Here is a 21,878-nt window from a genome sequence, read left to right on the forward strand (position 1 = left end):
TATTTCTCTTCAGACCATGCCAGGGGTTGGATTTTGGATAAAGTTGCATAGACAAATGTCCAATTGAATGGAACTGGGTGCAAGTGCAATTGTGAAATATCTATGCAGCAGAAATGTGCATCAGACACATTTGAGTCAAATATGGTGTATAATTGACTGTAGTAATAAATGATATTCAGATGTATTAATCTCTGAAGTCACTTTAATTGTCTTGGGTATCTTGGGTATATATATATATGTTTATGTGAATGTGTTAAGCGAAACATGTGTGTGTGTGTGTGTGTGTGTGTGTGTGTGTGTGTGTGTGTGTGTGAGAGAGAGAGAGAGAGAAGGAAAGCGTAACTTCACACAATAATTGGAGAAATTTATGCAGACCTTGAACATCATTAAGATAATGTTTGCCAGATAAACATGACCAGGCATGGAATTTCTGTGGACTTCAGTTGTGGAATTCTAAAGTGTTTAGAGCAGGATGTAGGATGTAGGACATAAGACATAATATGGTGTCTGATGGTGGGTAGGATAGGTTTTTGGAGAGAATAAGTAAACTGCTAATTGAGAGAAGCAACATTGAATATTCTTTGCAGCAAATGTCCTGATTCTGAAATTAAGACCAGCACAGGTGTAGGTGGAGGATGCATATGACTGAAGGGGCCAAATGGGTCATAACAGTGGATTAGCCCCAACAACTTTCTTTCTTTCAGCAAAACATGCCAAATTTCATCATCATTTATCTCCGGTTGTATTTTGTATATGCATGGCTTGGATCGGTCCTCCATACACCAACTCTTCTCTTGTCATGACCACTCAGCGTCACCTTCATGAATAAAATTCAATATCCTGAGACCCATTTACACAACTTCTGTCTAAGTCTTCCTTGGTCTCCTATCTCCAAAATTTTCTTCCACTTAGATTTCTGACCATGTCTCCCTCAGTTCACATTTGCAAAGATGTTAACTTAAAAGGTGCTTTGTTGCTATTGAGAAGAAATTGCAATGTTCTTCTATTTTATGTGCATGTCTGTGCGTGTGTGTAAATGTAAAATCCAAGGATCAAGGTGTAGAAAGTTAGTAAGTTTCAAGCAATCTGTAGAAAGTATAAAAAAACAACATTTAGCAACAATAGTAGTTTATTGACATATTTTCAATTGAATCTCTACAAATTAATATGGGATCCCCTGATAACAATGTAAACTTCATTTGATTAAGATATCTTTGGCCCAACATGTAGCTAGCAAATCATAATCATCATCCTCATCGTCGTCATTCTTTTGCTTTCCCATATTGGCATGGGATGAAAGGGATATTTTGAGGACTGCCTCAGAAAGTTATGGCTAAGATACCCTTCATGACACAAATCCTTTTTATTTCATCTGATGACATGCAGGGATATGGTGTATCTTATCTGAAAGCTGACACACACACGCTCACACATGTAAACATATGTGCCTGTGCACACACATACACACACGCACACACACACACACACACACACACACACATACACACACACACACACACACACACACACACACACACACACACACACACACACACACACACACTCACACACATGTGATATTGTCACTTACAGTATATCAAGATTTTTATTTTTGATCTGAAAAATCCCTATAAACAATATTCCATATTGCTCTAGACAGGAATTCTTTGAATCATTCCTTCTCCCGCATCTGTACAGGTATGGCATTTAATGCTTGTAAAGATCACCTTATTGTACACATTGGTTTGAATCTAATTGAGTACTCTTGACAGTCAATAAACAAAATAATACTCCTGATAATGGTTAGTATGGAAGTAGAACTGTTTAAATTTCTTCCAAACTTTCTAAATTTGCATAATGATGGGGTCCTATCATCCATTATACAGACACATTCAAAGATCCTTGGTAAATAGGAGTGAGATATGTGGCACAGAGGACTGAGATCTGTGGCACATTGCCGTACTGGAGAAGACCCTCCCGCCACAACAGAACTGAGATCCTAAAACCAAGGTGCCATGTAAAAAGCATTGGTGTGGGTGCTGGTGTCACATTAAAAGCACTGATGCTGGAGCCATGTAAAAAGCACTGGTACTGGTGATGGTATCATGTAAAAAGCACTGGAGCTGGTTCCACATAAAACGCACTCATGATGATGTCTCATAAAAGGTACTAGTACTGAAACCACATAAAAAGCACTGGTGCTGGTGACATGTAGAAAGCACTGGTAATGGTGTCACATAAAAAGCACTCATTACACTCCATAAAGTGGCTGGTGTAAGGAAGGGCGTCTAGCTGTAGAAACCAAACCAAAACAGATTACGGAATCTGGTGCAACCTCTGGCTTTGCCAGTTCTTGTCAAAACATCCAACCCATGCCAGCATGGAAAAGAGACACTAAATGTTGTTGTTGCTGTTGATGATGATGATGATGATGAATGAATAACTAACCATCATACAAGAATAATTCTATTGTTCAAAGTTCTTATTCTTCAGTTGATATATTTCTTGAAGAATCCTTCTTGAGTAAATTTTTTAGCATAACTTAGAATCTGCATGCAGCTCACTGTTCACTGTAGGCAATCTCTTGTACACCTAATCCATAAAACATTAAAAAAAAACTATTCGTTAAGAAACTGGTCATAGTTTAGATGAATGCAGCTTTACTACTACTGGTAGTCTGCTAAATGGTCACAATGTTAAAGTTTCTTTCTCAACTGCATCATTGTGAATTTAGTCCTTGTGTGTGGCAACTGGAGCCAGTGTCTTCAACCACAGGCCAACCAAAGTTTAATGAGTGGATTTGGTAGACAGAAACTGAAAGAAGCTTGTGATGTGTGTGTGTATACATGCGTGTGTGCCTTTGTCTTCACACATTATGATGGCTGTAAATGACACCTCATATAAGCAGTGTCATTTGTTTCTAATCTCCATGAAACATGACTGGCCATGGAATAGAATCAACTTGCTTGGCAGTGAGGCTTGGAGACAGAAAGGGTATCTAACTTTGGAAAATCTGCCTCATTGAATTTTAACGGGCCCATATAAAATTGGGCAAGTAGATTTTAAAATGATGATGATGATCATGATGATGTTATACATATATGCATGTGTTTGTGTGTGTATGTGTATGTGTGTGCGTGTGTGTTTGTGTGTGTGTGTGTGTGTGTGTGTGTGTGTGTGTGTGTGTGTGCACATGTGTACTGAAAGAGAGAAGGGGAGAGAAAAATAATAAGGATTTCAAATTTTAGCACAAGGTCAATAATTGGGGGTAGGGGCAGATGCTAGTCAATTACACTGACCCCAGTGCTTGCCAGGGATTTATTTTAATGACCCTGAAAGGATGAAAGGCAAAGTGAACTTCAGAAGGATTTGAACTCAGAATGTAAAGACTGATGATTTGCTGCTAAGCATATTTCTCGGTGTGCTAGCGATTTTGCCAGCTTGTCACTCTAAGAGAAATAATGAAGATGAGTCATGGGTTAAATAGCAGATGGCCCAATGGTTAGGCATAGAGGTTATGGACATGGGAAGAGGCCTTGAAACATATCACACACACAGTCCCTCTAGTATGTAGACGTGCATGTATGTCACATCAACCAGTCCTGTGCATAAGAGTTAAATAGATACTGTTTCTCAATTGTAAAGCTCAAGAGAGCAGGAAGATAACAGAGTAAACCATAGATAAACCAGCTGAATGAAACAGGAAGCTACAGCTGTAACTTTCCCAAGAAAATCTCATGAATCTTCAGGCTTTGGCATGGAGGTTCATACACATACACGCACACACATGCACACGCATGCACATGCATATACATGCAAATGTGCACACACACACACACATATATGTATATATATACATATATACATACACACACACACACACACTTTACTTAGGCATTGTGAGACTAGTAGCCTGGTGTAGAACCCAACATACTTATGTGTTTGCATATATAAAGAAATAATTAAGATTCAATTGAATTGGGTACTTAAGTTGAGGCATCAAGTCAGTCTGATATTATCCGCACAGCTTGAAGTAAAGAGAATTTAAAGCAAATATGTAACAAGGATGTCCAGATATTAGTGCATTATGGCCGTTTCAGGCAGCCCCATTTAATTGAGCAATACAAGTATTACATTAATTTGAAATACACTGCCATCTTCAGATGCCAAAAATAGGTTTCCAACATACAGGATACTCCATTATAATTTTTAGCAAATATTTCATCAGAACTAGAGAATGAAAGAATAAAATGCTTCTATTACTATAACAGAATGAACTTAGAGAGAAAAATACCCTAACTATAATTTGGAGTGGCAGAAGACAAATAACAGTAGGGGTCATGAGATGGTAATTTAGCTACAATTTGTATTCATCTCCCTATCACCATCAAAAAATCTAATGCAGCTAGTATACCACGTCCACTAGTGGCCTTCCCTTCATTCTCACTTTCCCTCCTCTTTCACTTCACTCTGTCCCTTTCCTTTTTTTCTCGTCCCTCCCTAATTCTTTTATCCCTCTGCCTCTACCTCTCTCCTCTCCTGTCATGCCACCTATGTTTAGCCAAACCTGACCTTTCTTTCTTGGTTCATCTACCATCCATGCAACATCTATATTCCTTCCCATGCCTGTCACTTCTTATGTTCCTGTTGTAAGGCTTCACTTCCACACACACCAGCTTAATTTAATTTGCCCTTAGTCGAAAGACACCTGTTGTTAATGTCCTGTTGTTTACATTTGTATTTGTATACCATTTCTCTGTTTTTTTCCATCCTTGTTTTCGTATACATTCACTGCTTTCTTCCAAGGAATCTAGTGCGCTTAGCTTAGATTTTCCTTGGGGTTGGCCAAGTTGGAGCAGTCTCAAGTATAAGCAGCCAAAACTGCAAAGATAATCTGGAACTCGATTGGCAAAAGAAAACTCTGAATGACCCGTCCTTGTTTTTTTATGTCCCTTTTTGTATCATCCAACTGTCCCATTTTTTGTATTCTTTTGTGTATATATATATATATATATAATAATAATAATAATAATAATAATAATAATAATAATAATAATAATATTAGGGAATAAATTATTATTCCAACCTTACATTTTTCATTCTTTCTCTCAATCTTTTCTGTCAAAGAGTATAGGTTGAAAACATTAAAGACTTTTTCATTCCTTCCGAGCATCAAACTAATAGACCTGCGTGTTGTTAACTCGCCTATCTTCATCTTTCCTATAAATTTGAACTATGCATATATATATACATAGAGAGAGAGAGAGAGAGAGAGAGAGAGAGAGAGGTAGCAAGATAGATAGACAGACAGATGGACGGACGGACGGACAGACAGACAGATATGTGTAGAGGTTGAGGTCTTCAACAAACATCCAGGCAAATTTTTATCTGAAATATCAGATGAACCCACATCAAACTGAAATGTGGGTACCCCAGTATGGCGTCACCCTCTCACTGAAACCAGTTTTGTTAGGCTTTATCAGTATTGTGTACTTGCAGCCAACTGAATACCTAGATGATATTTGCCTCCTCCAGTATACAGTAAAATAACAAAAAACATTCACTGATATTATTATAGCTGCCCAGCTGAATATAAATCTGCTGTATGTAAAAGAAGTGGTATTAAGTTAAAATAACTATCTATGCATCATACTTAAAGTAAACACATCACTGAAAGCAACTTAACTGTGATATTTGTATGGCAATATGTATGTGTGTGTGAGTGTGTACTTATATACATATATGTGTGTGTGTGTGTGTGTGCGTGTGTGCGTGCGCGCATGCGCACACACACGCACACACACACACACACACACACACACACACACACATATATATATATTGTTACGGAATCACCCGTCGTCGCTCGCCCGAACGGCAACAAGTTCGCCACGGAACCCAAAGAGGAGAGAGGAGAGATACAACAACGACCACAACCGCAGCAGCACAGAGATACAGAGGCACAACCCGAGAGAGACACCAAAAGAGGCAAGGCAACAGAGACACTGGCTTATATTCAAACAACAGTTTATACGACAATTACAATTGCTACACATCAAATACATTTAAGGCAGACATTTAAAGGAAGACATGCACGTGACTACTCAATACATCATACAACAGATCAAAGCATAATACAACAGCATTTCAAGAGTACAATTCAAAGTTCACGTCCGAAGACAACAGTTCTTTTAAAGTCTCTTTCTGAACATCACAGATAAAGTCACATCAACAAGTCCTTTACTCAATTCTGAACATAAATACCACAACTCGATAATCGACATATCGACAGAGTCTCTGACTGTTCTCTTCACTGTTCAATACACAAATCACATACCTCAATTCCTAATTGAATCTGCCAGTGTCCCATTCCTCTCAATCCTGCTAATTCCTCTGAATACCGCTAAATCCTTCTGTACATATCCCCTCTGCATATATCCCAATCAGTGCCGCCAAGCTTTCGCATCCCAGCTCGCTCCTAAGAATTCCAACGCTTCCAAGATTCCATCTACTCGCTCTGACCTCCAGAATCCGTCTGTCTTCTTCGAGGACCGGCCAGCGACTCCCAGATCCGTCTGTGTTCTTCGACGACCGCTCAACGACTCTAAGACCTCACTTCGTCTCTGTGCTTCTTCCACTCCCTCATCTCCCTCTGTACCGCTCATACCCTCTCTAACTGTCCCTTAGTCTTATACTCTATCTCTCTCATGACAGCTCTACCATACTCTCTGCCTGTCCTTCTCTCTTACTGTCAATACCCTCTCCATCTGCTCTTAGATTCCCTTAATCTGTCTTCCTCTTTCACATTCTCACTGACCCTTTTCTCAACCACACGAGGTCACAGGTCATTCCAAAAACCATTAGTCCTCCATTAGACAAAAGACTGTCACATTTTCACCAGACATACTGGAACCATATCCACGATGTGGGTCAGAAACACTGCACTAGTTAAACCCGTAACAATATATATATATATATATATATATAGAATCAGTTACTTGAAAAGATATGAATCAGGTAGGGCTGGTTCCAGCCTATGGTTGGTAAGGATCAAATAGAAACCTGTGGTTGTTAAGTATCAAATATGATATTCCAGTTGTGTACACAGAGAATACCATCCTTATGAGTATATAGTGCCTAGGGCTAGTTCAAATCACTTGTTACTTTAAATAGTACATTGTTGGTATACTCTAGGGAGTCCAAGAAGTCGTAAATCCCCTTGGTGTATTATAATCAAATGAATAATAACAGGTGATGGATAAATGTCAGCTTATTACAGTTGTTTCTTACACATTTTTAAATAGAAGAATGAGAACATTACACAATTACAAAAAAACCATATTCATCAGATGAAAGGTAATTTTACAAACAAAAGAATATTCCAAGAATGCAGCAGTGATATAGCTGAAGTCTGTCAAGGGCAACTATGAAATGGGAGAATGACCAACAAAGCTGGCCGTTGACATTAAGAATATAGTTCATGAAAGTGTGCAATATGATATCTAAGGTCAGTGACATGGGTGAGATAGGAGTCTGTTAGACTGGTTCTCAGGTGGGCAGGAGTGGGGTGAAAGTGATATTTTATTATAGTAGGCTTAGAGCAGTGGGTAGCAAGGAGATGATGTAATATATATTAAGGATAAAGAAATAAAGAATAAAGAAAGCAAAGGTAAGGGTGAAGAAAAATAAAACAAACAAGCCAATTAGTTATAGGTTTGGGGTTTAGGATTCCCTAGCTAAGGATAAAGGACAAAGGGAGGAGGGCAGAGATACGTTGAATTTAGGTGTATTCTGTGGATATTGGTTGAAAGGCAATCAATAAATAAGATCTAACTTTAATGGAATTGTAGTGTTAAGTGTGAAGAGGAATGATGTAGGGTGTTGTTTTAGATACGAAAATGTATATGGATTAGTGGGGACCACTTGTAATATTTGGACATGTTTGCCTGGAGAGGGAAAAGCTGGTAGTAGTAGTACAGTACTACTTATCATTAAGGAGTTTAAAGAAGGATCGGTTTATATAATAAACTAGACCTAGTATGGAGTTAGAGAAAATCAAAGAAAGCCAGCAGTACGGAATAGCCTAATGGTTAACAAAATGGAATGTTATACAGGTGGCATTAATGTTACATAATTAGATAGAATAATCATCATTGTGTGGATCAGGTAAAGCAACTCTGGACAATATTCATGAGTAAGAGGTTTGGGAAAGTGTGTTCTATCTATTATTTAACAAGCACAGCACAAATAACTGTATCTTGATGTAAGGGATTACTTACCTAGTGGTATTGGAAAAGAACTGGCTAGGGTGTGCAGGCTGCTACTTCTAGGTTAGATGTCTTTGCTATCGCTATTGCATAATACTGGGTACACCACAGATAGAATGGTTAGTTCCTTGAATATAGCATACGGTATACTTGCATGGTAATGAACTGACAACTATCCATCGTATCTTATTATTCCTTTGTGTGTGTGTGTGTGTGTGTGTAAAGCTATAAGATGTTGCACAAGCACTTCCCTTTGAGTACAATGTCGCATCATCATCATTATTTAACATCTGATGTTGGCATGGGTTGGACGGTTTCACCAGGGCTGGAAAGCTGAAAGGCTGCACCAGACTCCAGTCTGATTTGGAATGGTTTCTATGGCTGGATGCCCTTCTTAACACAAACCACTCTGAGATTGTAATGGGTGCTTTTACATGCCACCAGCACAGGTGCTTGATGTGTGACATTAGTATCTGTCACAACTACTATTTCACTAAGCTTGATGAGTCTTCTCAGGCACAGCAAATCACCAAGGGTTTCGGTCATTCATCATTGTTTCTGTGAAGCCTAATGCTCAGAAAGTGTCTTTTACATGCCATTGGCACAGGTGCTAGTTACACAACACCAGCATCTGTCATGTTGTCTCCACAACGCCTAACATTCAAATGCTGTTCCTTATGTGCCACTGGGATGGGTGCCAGTTGCATGAAACCAACATCAGTCATGACTACAATTTCACTTGGCTTGACAGGTCTTCTCAAGCATGGCATATCACCAAAGGTCTCAGTCACTACTCATTACCTCCATGAGACCCAACGTTTGAAGATCATGCTTCACTACCTCACCCCATTTCTTCTTGGGTCTACCTCTACCACAGGATCCCTCCACAGTTAGCAACAGGCACTTCTTTACACAGCTGTCCTCTTTCACACACATCACGTGACCATACCAGCACAGTTGTCTCTCTTGCTCACTAATCTGATGCCTCTTAAGCCCAACTTTTCTCTCAAAATGCTTACACTTTGTCATACATGCACACTGACATTGCACATCCAGCAAAGCATACTAGTTTCATTTTTTCAAGCCTACACATGTCCCCAGCAGTCACAGCCCATGTTTCACTGCCATGTAGCATAGTGGTTCACACACAGGCATTATACAGTCTGCTTTTCACTCTGAGGGAGAGGCTCTTTGTTGCCAACAGAGGTAGGAGCTCTCTGAACTTTGCCATGGCCATTCTTATTCTCTCAGCTATGCTCCCATACCATCCACCACTGTTACTGACCTGGTCACCTAAATAATGAAAGCTATCTACTACCTCTAGCTTACCCTTCCCTAGCAGTCGATGGAGTCTATTTTCTGCACCTTTCACACACAAGAACTATTTTCCCAGTTAATCTCCGTCTGATATTGCTGCACCTATTATGTGTCCGCAGGGGTACATCTTATGGATTTTCTACCCATGCCTTTTCTACAGTTTGAGCAAGATCATCTACCTGAAGAGATTTGTGATTTGTCTGTTTTCCTACTTTCTAAGACTTTGGTTTCTCCTATATCAAAAACAGCTGCATGTTAATGAAAGTCGTTACACACCTCCTGTCTTTTTGTCATTCATTGATACACATGCATATAGATAGATAGACAGACAGACAGACAGACAGACAGACAGACAGACAAAAAGACAGACAAACACACAGATAGATAGATAGATAAACTCTGTATATATGATACCTAGGAATCATGCTTCTATACTTTAAATCAAATAGGCAAATATATGTAGGAACCCAAATTATCAACTTATAACTGATTATATTAATAGTAACTAATATCAATTTCTATAATAAACAAATAAGTTAAAGTAGCAAATGAGTACATACTTAGGTTTATTCTATCAATAATAAGAGAGTAGAGGAATGTATTATGGATATGATGGATATTACAAATGGTAGAGGCACATTTGTAAGCTGATATGGTCAATGATTTAACAGATGGGGTAGAATAAAGAAGCAAAGAATGTGTTATGAACATACTGAATAGGTTGAAAAGTAGTGGCTAGCTTGTAAACAGCTATTCAGCACTACTGAAAGGATGAATAGCAACATAACCTAGTTATTCTGAAATATGCCTATCCTTGTTCAGTAAGGTCAAAATCAACTTATGGCTATTTTTAGAACAGAATTCAAGACACACATGCTACGACTCAATTGGAATAAACTCTCCATCCATTAGTATGTGAAACAAAGGAAGTCAATTTGCCCTGAAGAAGTTTTTGCTTTCAATTTCATAATGCACTTAAATGTGCAAATTTGGATGGAATAACAAACTGAAATGTCATGTTGGCAATATGAATTGACTATGATAATTAATTAATAAATAAATTGATTATCCTATGTATGTATTCTCCATTTTTATTTATGTTGATAAAATTTCTCTCTCTCTCTCAGTACATATATAGAGAGAGAGGGGGGTATATACCATTATGTATATATTACTTAAGATAGATTTATTGTAAAAAGGACAGACAACTGCAGTATTCATCTCAAGAATGTATCTTTATGGATGTATAGTGCTAAAAACCACAGAATTATATCAGCAGCAGGCAAAAACATTCACCAGCCACTGTGGAATTGCTAAATCTAGATTTTTGCTTCTTTGAGTGTCATCTATTGCAAGTATTTACTAAAAACAAATGTTTAGATTTAATTTCTACTGATATGGAAAAACAGTTAATCAACAAATCAGTGGTATTGCTAGCAGGGTAAAAATTCATTATTAGTGATAGAAGCACTAATTGTTAAGAACCCCATTGATGAATCTTCTGTGTAGTTGATTGATCTTTAGGGACTGGCAGCCAAATCATCATCAAATCATATCTTTTAATCTTAAAAAGAGAAGCAGCCCTGAGATAATATAGTTCTTGCTATACAAAACAAGTCAATGTGGTCATGTCTGGAATTCCCTTGATGAATCAAAGCTGAAATTGAATTAAACAACTAAAAGTTCATTATCACCATCAGCATTTATATTAGTTATCAGTAGGCAGAGTTGTTTTTATGCTGAGGTAAAATGCTTAGTGGTATTTCATTCATCTTAACATTCTGAGTTCAAATTCCACTGAGGCTGACTTCACTTTTCATCCTTTCTGGGTTGATAAAATAATTAACAGTTGAATACGCGAAGGTCAATATAATCAATTTACTCTCTCCCTTGAATTATCTGGCCTTGTGCAAAAGTTTGAAACCAATAGTATCATCACCACAAACACCACCACCCTCATTATCATTATTACCATGACAACCATGGCTATCATTATTATCAGCTGCAGCTACAGAATAATAATTTGACAGAGTAATTATGGCATCTGACTAATTACCTGGTGGTATTTTTTCTGGTTCTTTACATTCTGTGTTCAAAATCTGTCCAGGTCAGTTTTGTCTTTCATTCTCACCCTTGGAGTGAATAAAATATATCAGTCAAATACTGGGGTTGATAGTACTGACTTTGCCCCTACCCTTGAAACTGCTAGCCTTCTGCCTAAATTACAATTCATCATCATCATTATCATCATCAACATTATGATCATCATCATTATTGTCGGCATCATTAACGTCATCATCATTATTGTTGTCATCATTATCGTCATCCTTATTATCACCTCATCACCATCATCATTATCACAAGCACAAACTAGTTTTATTTAATGTATAGTTTTCTTCATCTAAGGGTCAAACTGTTTCTGCTGAACCACAACAAATTAATTAAACTTCACATCCAGCAAATCCCACAGCTGATTTATTCCACTCCAAACTCTGCTGGATCAACAATGAAGTCTTTTTTTAATCGCTAGAAATAACAGCTTAATTTCCCTCATATCACATACTACCACATTAAATATAAAATAAAAAGCAAACAAAATTAGTCCTACGTGCTCATAAAAAAGAAGGGCTGGTTACAAATGGAATTCCCTGAAAAATAATTGCTTACTCAGGGTGACCTGGGACTAGACAACCACCACCATCCTCACCACAATAACAATAACTCCAGTCTCTGAAGATTCCCTATTCTTACAACATACATTATTGTTTATTTACACCTTTGGAAAATGTCTTTTACTTGATAGCACAAACTGATCAAAAAAGACTTGTTAGAGAGTTTGGTAGGCAGAAACTAAAAGAAGCTCATCATATATAAATACATATATGCATATATAAAGAGATATTATGTGCCATTGCCCATTTGAATATGACAAGTCACTTATACAGCTAAGCATTTTATAGGTGCAAAACTAATTGTCAATTTCTGACCAGACATAACAGCCAACTTTAGATAATAATAATAATAATAATAATAATAATATATATATGCATATATGGGTACAGGATGTTACCAACAGTAAACAACATGAAATGCAAAATTGAAAACAAGATAAGTAATTCAAAGAATACAAAGAACGACCCTTCATCAGTTGTTGGCTGTCTATCTACTCCCCATCTCGAGCAATCAATGACAATATGAGATTTCAAAGACAGTTGCTCCCATAAATACCAAAATAAAATTTTGGATTTATGGAGGGTCAAAGTTGGGAACAAAAACAGGACAGTAGAGACATACAGGGAAACCGAATGAAAACAAACGAGGGGAAATAGTGAATGCTATTCGAATTAACAGTAGCTTGGTAGATGAAGCAATTAAGAGTATGAAGACAGGGAAAGCCTCCAGCCCATCAGGAATCACTGCTGAAATGTTTAAAATATCTGGCAGTGAAAGCTATAGTCTAGTCACCCATATAGTCGACCTGGTGATACATGAAGGAGTCATACTCAGTGACTGGCATAGCAGCACCAGTAATGGAGATGCATTAGATAGGAATAATTACAGAGGTATGAAACTGTTGGATCAGGTGATGAAAGTCATGGAGAGGATCATAGCCCAACTAATTAGAAAGAGAGTTAGTTTAGACAAGTTTGGGTTTGTGCCAGGGAAAAGCACCACTGATGCAATATTTTTGGTAAGACAGCTGCAGGAGAAATTCCTAGCCAAAGATAAGCCCCTGTACTTGGCTTTCATTGACATGGAGAAAGCCTTTGACAGGGTTCCTACTTCCTTATCTGGTGGTCATTGCAGAAACTAGGGATAGATGAGTGGTTGGGGAGAGCTGTACAAGCCATGTACAGGGATGTTGTCAGTAAGGTGAGGGTTGGCAATTGATATAGTGAAGAATTCTGGGTAGAAGTAGGGGTTCACCAAGGATCAATCCTTAGCCCCCTTTTATTCATCATAGTCCTCCAGGCAATAACAGAAGAATTCAAGACAGGCTGCCCCTGGGAGCACCTCTATACTGATGACCTTGCCCTAATAGCTGAATCACTATCAGAACTAGAGAAGAAGTTTCAAGTGTGGAAGCAAGGTCTAGGATTGAAGGGCCTTAGAGTCAATCTAGCAAAAGCCAAAGTCTTAGTAAGAAGGCAGACAAATCACTAACCCCTTCAGGTAGATGGCCCTGCTCAATCTGAAGAAAAAGCTTAGGTAGAAACTCCATAATTAAAAATAAAAATAAAAATTTTAACTCATCCACACACACACGCACACACAATACATATACACTCATAATAAACATGCCTATACATTCTTAGTCTACTGGAGTATTTCAACCAATCAAAATATAATCTCTGTATTCTCCCATTTCATGCCCTGAAGATTTTCCACCCAAGGCATTTTGAAATGCAAACTTATATATTTATATATGTTTTGTTATTTAAATTCAATGAAATGAATCAATAGTAGGTAATGGTGATAATTAATAAATTAATTTATATCCATTGAATCTCTCCCTTTTCATCCCCTACATCTCCAACACTACCCTCCTCACAGGCACCCATCATCGTCCCTATCACATCACTAACTCCTTCACCTGCACTTCCAGTATTGTTATTTACTGCATCTCCTGCTCTTTCTGCTCTTCCCTGTACATTGGTCAGATGCCACTTGGCTGACATCAAACTCAGCAACGATACCCCGGTCTCACTTAATTTCCATTCTACAGGTCATTCTCCACAACATGTCTGTGTTTGGATTGTCTTTGCATGTGAACCATCTAGTCTTCTGCTCTTGCCATGAACAGGAATTAATCTCTCTTTGCTCCTTTCCACCACATGGTTCAATTCTCCTCCTCTCTTTATCTGACCCTCCCCTCTCTTCATCTGACTCCTCTCCTCTCTTAATCTGACACCTACTTCCTCACTTCATCTGACATCTCCTTCCTTTCTTCACTCCTACCCACCTCCTCTCTTCCTTCATGTGTACATTTATAGAAAAACAAAAGACAAAGACAATTGTATGAACAACAAGCAGGTGTAATTAGTCTGATGCTCAGGGAAATGTAAAATGAAAAAGTCTTTTATGTTTTGAGCCTATGCTCTTCAACAGAGAGGAATAAGAGAAAAAACAGAGAATGCAAAAAAAAACTAGATTTAGTGGTCAAGCATGGCAGCTGATTGGAAAAGGTGTTTGAAAGAAGGGGTTGGAAGAAAGGAAGATAATAAAGTGACAGTGACCCCCAACTGAAGGTGTGCATGCATGTGTGTGTATGTGAGAATGGTGTGTATGAATGTGCAAGTGTATATGCGAATAGGGACCAGTGACTTTGTCAAATCTTTGACAGGTCTGGGTGTGTGCATGTGCAAGTGTGTGTAAGTGTGTGCATCTGTAATGTGTGGCTGCTCATATAGTGGTATGTGTGGCAGAAACGTTAGCGCGCCGGGCGAAATGCATAGCCGTATTCGTCTGCCATTACGTTGTGAGTTCAAATTCCGCCGAGGTCGACTTTACCTTTCATCCTTTCGGGGTCAATAAATTAAGTACCAGTTACGCACTGGGGTCGATGTAATCGACTTAATACCTATGTCTGTCGTTGTTTGTCCCCTCTATGTTTAGCCCCTTGTAGGTAATAAAGAAATAGGTATGTGTGGCGACGTTATTGAAGACTGTGTGTGGCTGTGGGTGTGTGGATGATGATAGATAGATAGATAGATAGATAGATATAGATATATATATTTATATTAAGGGCATTACTAAACATAAATGCCTCATGCTAGGAGGGACTCTTAAAGTCAAAACTACCATAATAAACTCATTGTACTGAACAGGAGGGACTGCAACTCTTGAAGTGAGCCTTTTAAAAATAGATTCAGCTGCAGATCATATGATTTCATAATTAGTGCACAAAATGCACTTTTTAATCTTCAGTGCAGGCATAATCAAGACACATAAAAATGAACAAAAAAATCAACATACCAGACGAACACCAAATGTATCCAGCATAATACATAGAATTGTTCACACTCATAAATCTATGTAAGAGGCAGGCTTTTCGAATTGCATCTCAGAATAAGTGTTTATTCAGAATAAAATTCAGCACTGAATATATTCTGGTTAAATTTACAATATAAAAAAAATTATATTTAAAAATATATATTTTAAATAAATATATTTAAGGTGGAAAATTAACAAATTTTTCCCTTATGAGGTTTTTCATGTTAACGACTTGATAATTTCTTATAAAGATTTTATCCTATTTAAAATTTTTTAAATTATTTATATATATATATCGTCATCATCATCATCATCATCATTATCATTTAATGTCAATTGTTCATGCTGGCATGGGACGGGGTTATAATCCCATTTTCAAGAAATTGATGAATGTTGCCGATGTATGTGTGTAGAGTGGACATGTGCAGAAGAGTATTGCTATAGCAACCAGCTAGCTTCCTGTAACTCCCTTCTATTGTTGATCTTGGGTTTCTTTTGATGTATGAGGATGGCCTCAGAGATTCTAAGGTTGCTCCTGTTCCACTGTGATTCATAACCATTATCTGCAAAATATAATTTTATATAGTAATCTATCTTTTGTTGAGAAATACCACATTTGAAACTTTTTTTTTTTTTTTGCGATATGTCCAGTTTATTGAGGCAAAGTAATTTGCAGAAAATATCAAATCTACTTTTTGGTATATAGTTAACACCATTACTGTAATGACGGTGAAATTTAATTTCACAGATAATGGGGTAATTGAAGTATTCATTACCTTCGCAATTAACTGATACAACTGTGTATTTCAATAAAAATATGGTAATTAAAGTGAAAATCTTGTTCTCTAGAATCTGTGCCATGATTACTGGCTTCATTCTCTCCATAGGTGCAGGAGTAACTGTGTGGTAAGTGGCTTGCTTACCAAACATATGGTTCCAGGTTCAGTCCCACTGCATGGCACCTTGGGTAAATGTCTTCTACTATAGCCTCAGGCCGACTAAAGCCTTGTGAGTGGATTTGGCAGATGGAAACTGAAAGAACCCTGTCATATATATGTATATATATGTATGTGTGTGTATGTGTTTGTGTGTCTGTTTGTCCTCCCAAAATCACTTGACAACCGATGCTGGTGTGTTTGCGTCCCCATAACTTAGTGGTTTGGCAAAAGAGAACAATAGAATAAGTACTAGGCTTACAAAGAATAAGTCCTGGGGTCAATTTGCTCAACTAAAGGTGGTGCTCCAGCATGGCCGCAGTCAAATGACTGAAACAGATAAAAGAGTAAAAGAGTATATGACCATCAAGATGGAAAGTGAAGCAAGGAAAAAGTGAGTAACTGCAGTGTTGGACCTACCAAACTTTCTGCCAAAAGATGGTCGGTTTGGGATTGTAAGAACTCATTTATGGACATTATTGTTAACTTACTCCTCTATCTCTTCCCTAACAGAAATATTGTCCACAACACTTGCAAGGAAGACAAAACCCTACAGAATGCTACAATAAATATGAGGAAGTTCACTCATTTGGTAAGTACCAATTATTAAACCTCACTGTTACACTCTAATAACTTTATTTTCTGTATTGTTATACTTGGAGATAGTCATATTTTGCCATTTTTTGTTGTATTTTTTTTTTCTTTTTACATTTTTGTTGTGTTTTTGTTTTTTCCTTTTCTGTTGTTTTTTTTTTTGTTTTTGTTAATTAAACACACACACACACTGTATATTTGGTCAATTGAACACAATTAGCAAAAACATTGGCAAAATAGGCATAGGCATGGCTGTGTTCTACTGACAAATATACAAGATCCTGATTCTTCTGACTTATGAATTTTTAGGTAGCTAGCAACATATCATCATCGTTGTCATCATCATTTAATGGCTGCTTTCCATGCTGGCATGGGTTGGATGGTTTGACATGGAACTGACCAGCTGGGAGCTGTCCAGACTTCAACTGTCTGCTGTGGTATGGTTTCTATGGCTGGATGCCCTTCCTAATGCCAACCATTTAACAGAGGGTGTTGGGTACTTTTATGCAGCTCTAGCACAAGTGTTTTTTATGTGACTCTGTAACCTACAAAAAATGTCTGTACGTTTAGAAGACAGCAATTTTACTTAGATTCACATGTCTTATTAAGTACAGCAAATTACTACATCTCTGATATATATATATATATATAAAATCAAAACAAAAAATGGAACGAAAATGTAACAGGTGACAACAAAACATTTGGACCGTAGATGATACAAAAAAGGATAGGAAAAAACAAGGACAGAACATTCAGCGCTTTCAATCTTCAGTTAGGAAGCAGATCGTCCCTGCAGTTTCTGCCAGTTAATCTTGAGACTGCTCTAATCTGGCTGGCCCCAAGGAAGCCTAAGCTAAGAACAGTAGATTCTTTGGAAGAAAGCAAGGGAATGTATATGAATACAAGTATGAAAAGAAAAAAACCGAGAAATGGTACACAATTACAAATACAAACAACAGGACATTAACAACCGGCGTCTTTCGACTTTTACTCTCTTCCACCTTTCTTTTCATCATCGTCCACCTTTCTTTTCCCCATGTGATCATCTTTTCTTTCTGTCTGTGTCACAGACCAGATGCATTCTTGTCTGTCTCCACTTCTATCTTTTCTCCTGTCAAAAATTTTTCCTCCAGCGTTCGCAACCTTACCTCATATGGCCTAGCAGCCCTCATTGCTTGTTTTCACTGTCCTGTTTTTGTTACCAACTTTCACCCTCCGCAAATCCCAAATTATATTTTGGTTGCAGGAGCAACTGTTTACTCGAAGGCACATATTGTTATGAATTGTTCGAAATGTGGAGTAGATAAACAGCCGACAACTGATGAAGGGTTGTTTTTTTGATGCTACTTGTCTTGTTTTCCATTTGTTTCTCTCATTCGCAAAAAAATGTTCATCTTCGTATTTCATGTTGTTTACATTTTGTGATGTCCTGTACTCATATATGCATATATACATATATATGTAAGTATGTACATATATGTATGTATATATGCATATATATATATATATATATTATGGAAATGTACTTGCATAGCAAGTGACCTGATCTGAAATTGTGTGCTGGAACAAAAAAAATTGCAGCATGGAAGGTTTTTATAAGCCTTTCAATAAACACACAAAAACCGTTAGATTCACTTCGACATTTAAATTTAATTTGTCAAAATATTTTCGTCGCTTTAAAACCACGACCTGTTAACTGACAAAATTCCGTGCTGCATCATTTGAATTAAATCAAATTAAATTTAAATGTTGAAGTGAATCTAACGGTTTTTGTCTGCTTCTTAAATGGTTTATAAATACCTCCCACGCTGCAATCGTATATATATATATGTATATATATATATATATATATTATTTATATTATTATATAATTGAACAACACACATCCATTTCCAAGTAAGTTTATATATATATATATATATATATATATATATATATGTATGTATGTATGTATGTATGTATGTATGTATGTATGTATTATGTATGTATGTATGTATACACACACACACATACACATACACATATATATTTAAATACATGTAAATTTTATATGTTGTAGATTCACTACTAACTTTTGTAAAATCACCTCTAAAAGCAGAATTGGAAGAATCAGCCTTAGGATACTCGGTAAAAAATGTTCCATTAACTTTTCTATATAAATGATGACATGAATGTAGCTAAAAGGTTTGTTTTGTAGTCACATGATTTGCATTCAGTTCCATTTGAGAAAACTGTGCTCTATCAATGGGTCAACCAAATTCTTGTGAGTAAAATGCAGCTGATGGAAACAATATGGATTGCCATTGAATGTATATGTGTGTGGATGGCAAAATACTTTGTGATAGGTTATGATCCTTTTTAAATCTTGCCTTTTTTCTCTTCCAAGTTTGTAGTACTAGGCACAGCATTGGGCTAATATAAGCTTAAATACCTTTCATCATGATACCACAGCATTGATACAGTTCAATGACTAAAACAGATTAATGAATGAAATAATCTTTATCGTAGAAACTACAATATTGAAAGTTTTAATTATTGCATTCATTTAATGCTTAATTCCTGAATACTTTCTTTTCCACTTCAAAGATAAAATTCCTCAAAAATATAATCAAAACAAGAAACTATTTCTAAAGTGTGAGACCAACAGTTTTAAATTATCAGTTTAGTTTAACCATCTGAAGAAGGAACTTAATGATCCTTCATCACTTTGTTAGGCAGGCCCATTTTTTACAAGATCCCAAAATGAGAAAGATGTTTTTATGTGAAATTCTATATAGTAGATGCCAAATATTTGAATCTCAAGAATCAAAGCAAGGTATAGATATCCCAGAAAATTGAATATCTATACTCTTTGATCATTCCTAACTTTTATTTCTGCCTTCCAGTTAAATAACTGCCCAAGAAAATACCATGGAATAGCAAATCACACGGCTTGCATTTCAAAATCTCCACATGCATACAAATCTGGTAAGTTAAGTTTGTTGTTTAAGAAATAATTTGAACTTCAAATTCCTGCAAAATCTAAATAAAGATCAGCCAAAATGTTATGAAAGAGATTAAGATAAACATTACATTATCAGTACTTCATTTCACACACACACACACACACACACACACACATACCTAAATGAATGATACCATTCTTTACACCTCAAGGAAGTGTTCTACTCTGGTGTTATTTACAAACAATCTAGATGGGCATCATTCACATGCCAGTTTCAGGTATTAAGAAAAGCCATTATAATTATATTTTAATTACCATACCAATACTTCTTTTTGCCATTTTATATTTTAAGAATTTCTACTCTAAATTAGGCTTTATAAATATCTGTTCTATTGATTAGGTTTAACAGATGAAGATAGAAAAATTATTCTGGACTTGCATAATCTGTTTCGGAAAGATGTCAATCCAGCAGCCTGTGACATGTTGAAATTAGTAAGGGAACTTAAAATCATTATACAATCTTCAAATTTTGAACTAACATAGTAAATATCTGAGTAAATGATTGACAGTTTTTTTTTCATTTGAATTATATATGTAAAATTAACAACGGTTGGTAACTGAGGATAAATTATGGTAATTCACTTCCAAGATGGCCAAATATGTCATTAATATCTTCAGTATTTGTGTATACAGGAATATGTGCAGAGTAAACTTATAATAATCTGTGTTCCTTTATGATGGTGTTCCTGCATAGATCCCTTTAAATACAATGAAGATGTAAATAATCTGTTCAGTTTGATGAGGAACACTGGTAAGTCAGTCAAGTGAGACAAAGCGTGCATGTGTCTTCATGTGTGTGTATGAAACATATACACACACAAACACACACACACATGCATATACATACATATATATTTGTGTATGTGTGAGTGAATATATATATGCATATACATATATATATCCAGCTGGTGAGTAAGTATTTTTGGAAGTTGTCTCCAAATTTCAGTCTAGCATATTTGTATATTTGGACTTCCAATCATGCCATGACAAGGTTGACAAAAGTAGGGGTTACCCTCGTTCCCATCATTGTGCTCGATTTTTGTCTATAAGTGTTCTCGTTGAAGTTGAAAATGTTTTTCTGTACGACGAATTTTATTCCTCCATTGATGAATTCTCTTCTGATTCGGTCAGGAATGTCATTTGGGAATTTTTCCAGCCAGTATTGTATGGCTATTATTCCGTATTCGTGAGGAATCGAGGTGAAGAGATTTATTACATCGAATGAAACCAGAAAGGAGTCCTTGCTGGTTTTGTTTGGGATATGGTTTGAAAAGTTCAGATCATCCCAGATCATCGGTATATGTTAGAGAAAAGGTTTAGGGGGGAGGTCAATAAAGTCTGTGTGTCTCACTCAAGGGACCGGCCACAATTGGTCTCATTTTGAGACCTCTTGAATGAGAGATATTTATGATTACAGAAGTTGATTTGTTACAGGCTTCATTTACGGCCTCACTTTTGTGGATTTTGAGAAGTCCATAAAAGCTGATGGTTTTGCAGTCAAATCTAGTCAAGCAATCTCTCTCCTTTTCCGTTAAACCTTGTTGGAACTGGTGGATAAGGGTAAAAAGTTCAGTCATTATCTTGGATTGATTGCAGTTGTTGACTTTTTCTTAGTAGGTATTCTCATGAAGGAAGATTAGGGTAGTGTTTATGTATTTTTCTGAGTCCATGATTACTACAACACTCCCTTTATCGGTTTCTTTTATAATTATGTCGTCATCCTCCTTGAGCTTAATAATGATCTCCCATTCTTCTTGACTTGTATTT

At 36.7% G+C, this 21,878-nt stretch overlaps 1 protein-coding gene across 4 annotated transcripts in view; it reads left to right on the forward strand.

Moving 5' to 3' along the window:
* Positions 1 to 21,878, forward strand: part of LOC115217114 — a 295,576-nt gene that overhangs the window by 201,205 nt on the left and 72,493 nt on the right. For all 4 annotated transcript variants that reach the window (XM_036507465.1, XM_036507464.1, XM_029786713.2 and 1 more), the window contains 4 exons: positions 17,027 to 17,105; positions 19,167 to 19,234; positions 19,993 to 20,074; positions 20,452 to 20,543. In XM_036507465.1, coding sequence (XP_036363358.1) covers positions 17,027 to 17,105; positions 19,167 to 19,234; positions 19,993 to 20,074; positions 20,452 to 20,543 — 321 coding nt within the window. The remainder of the gene's footprint in view (positions 1 to 17,026; positions 17,106 to 19,166; positions 19,235 to 19,992; positions 20,075 to 20,451; positions 20,544 to 21,878) is intronic.

The sequence above is a fragment of the Octopus sinensis genome, linkage group LG11 (assembly GCF_006345805.1).
Source record: "Octopus sinensis linkage group LG11, ASM634580v1, whole genome shotgun sequence".
Classification (NCBI taxonomy): Eukaryota; Metazoa; Mollusca; class Cephalopoda; order Octopoda; family Octopodidae; genus Octopus; species Octopus sinensis.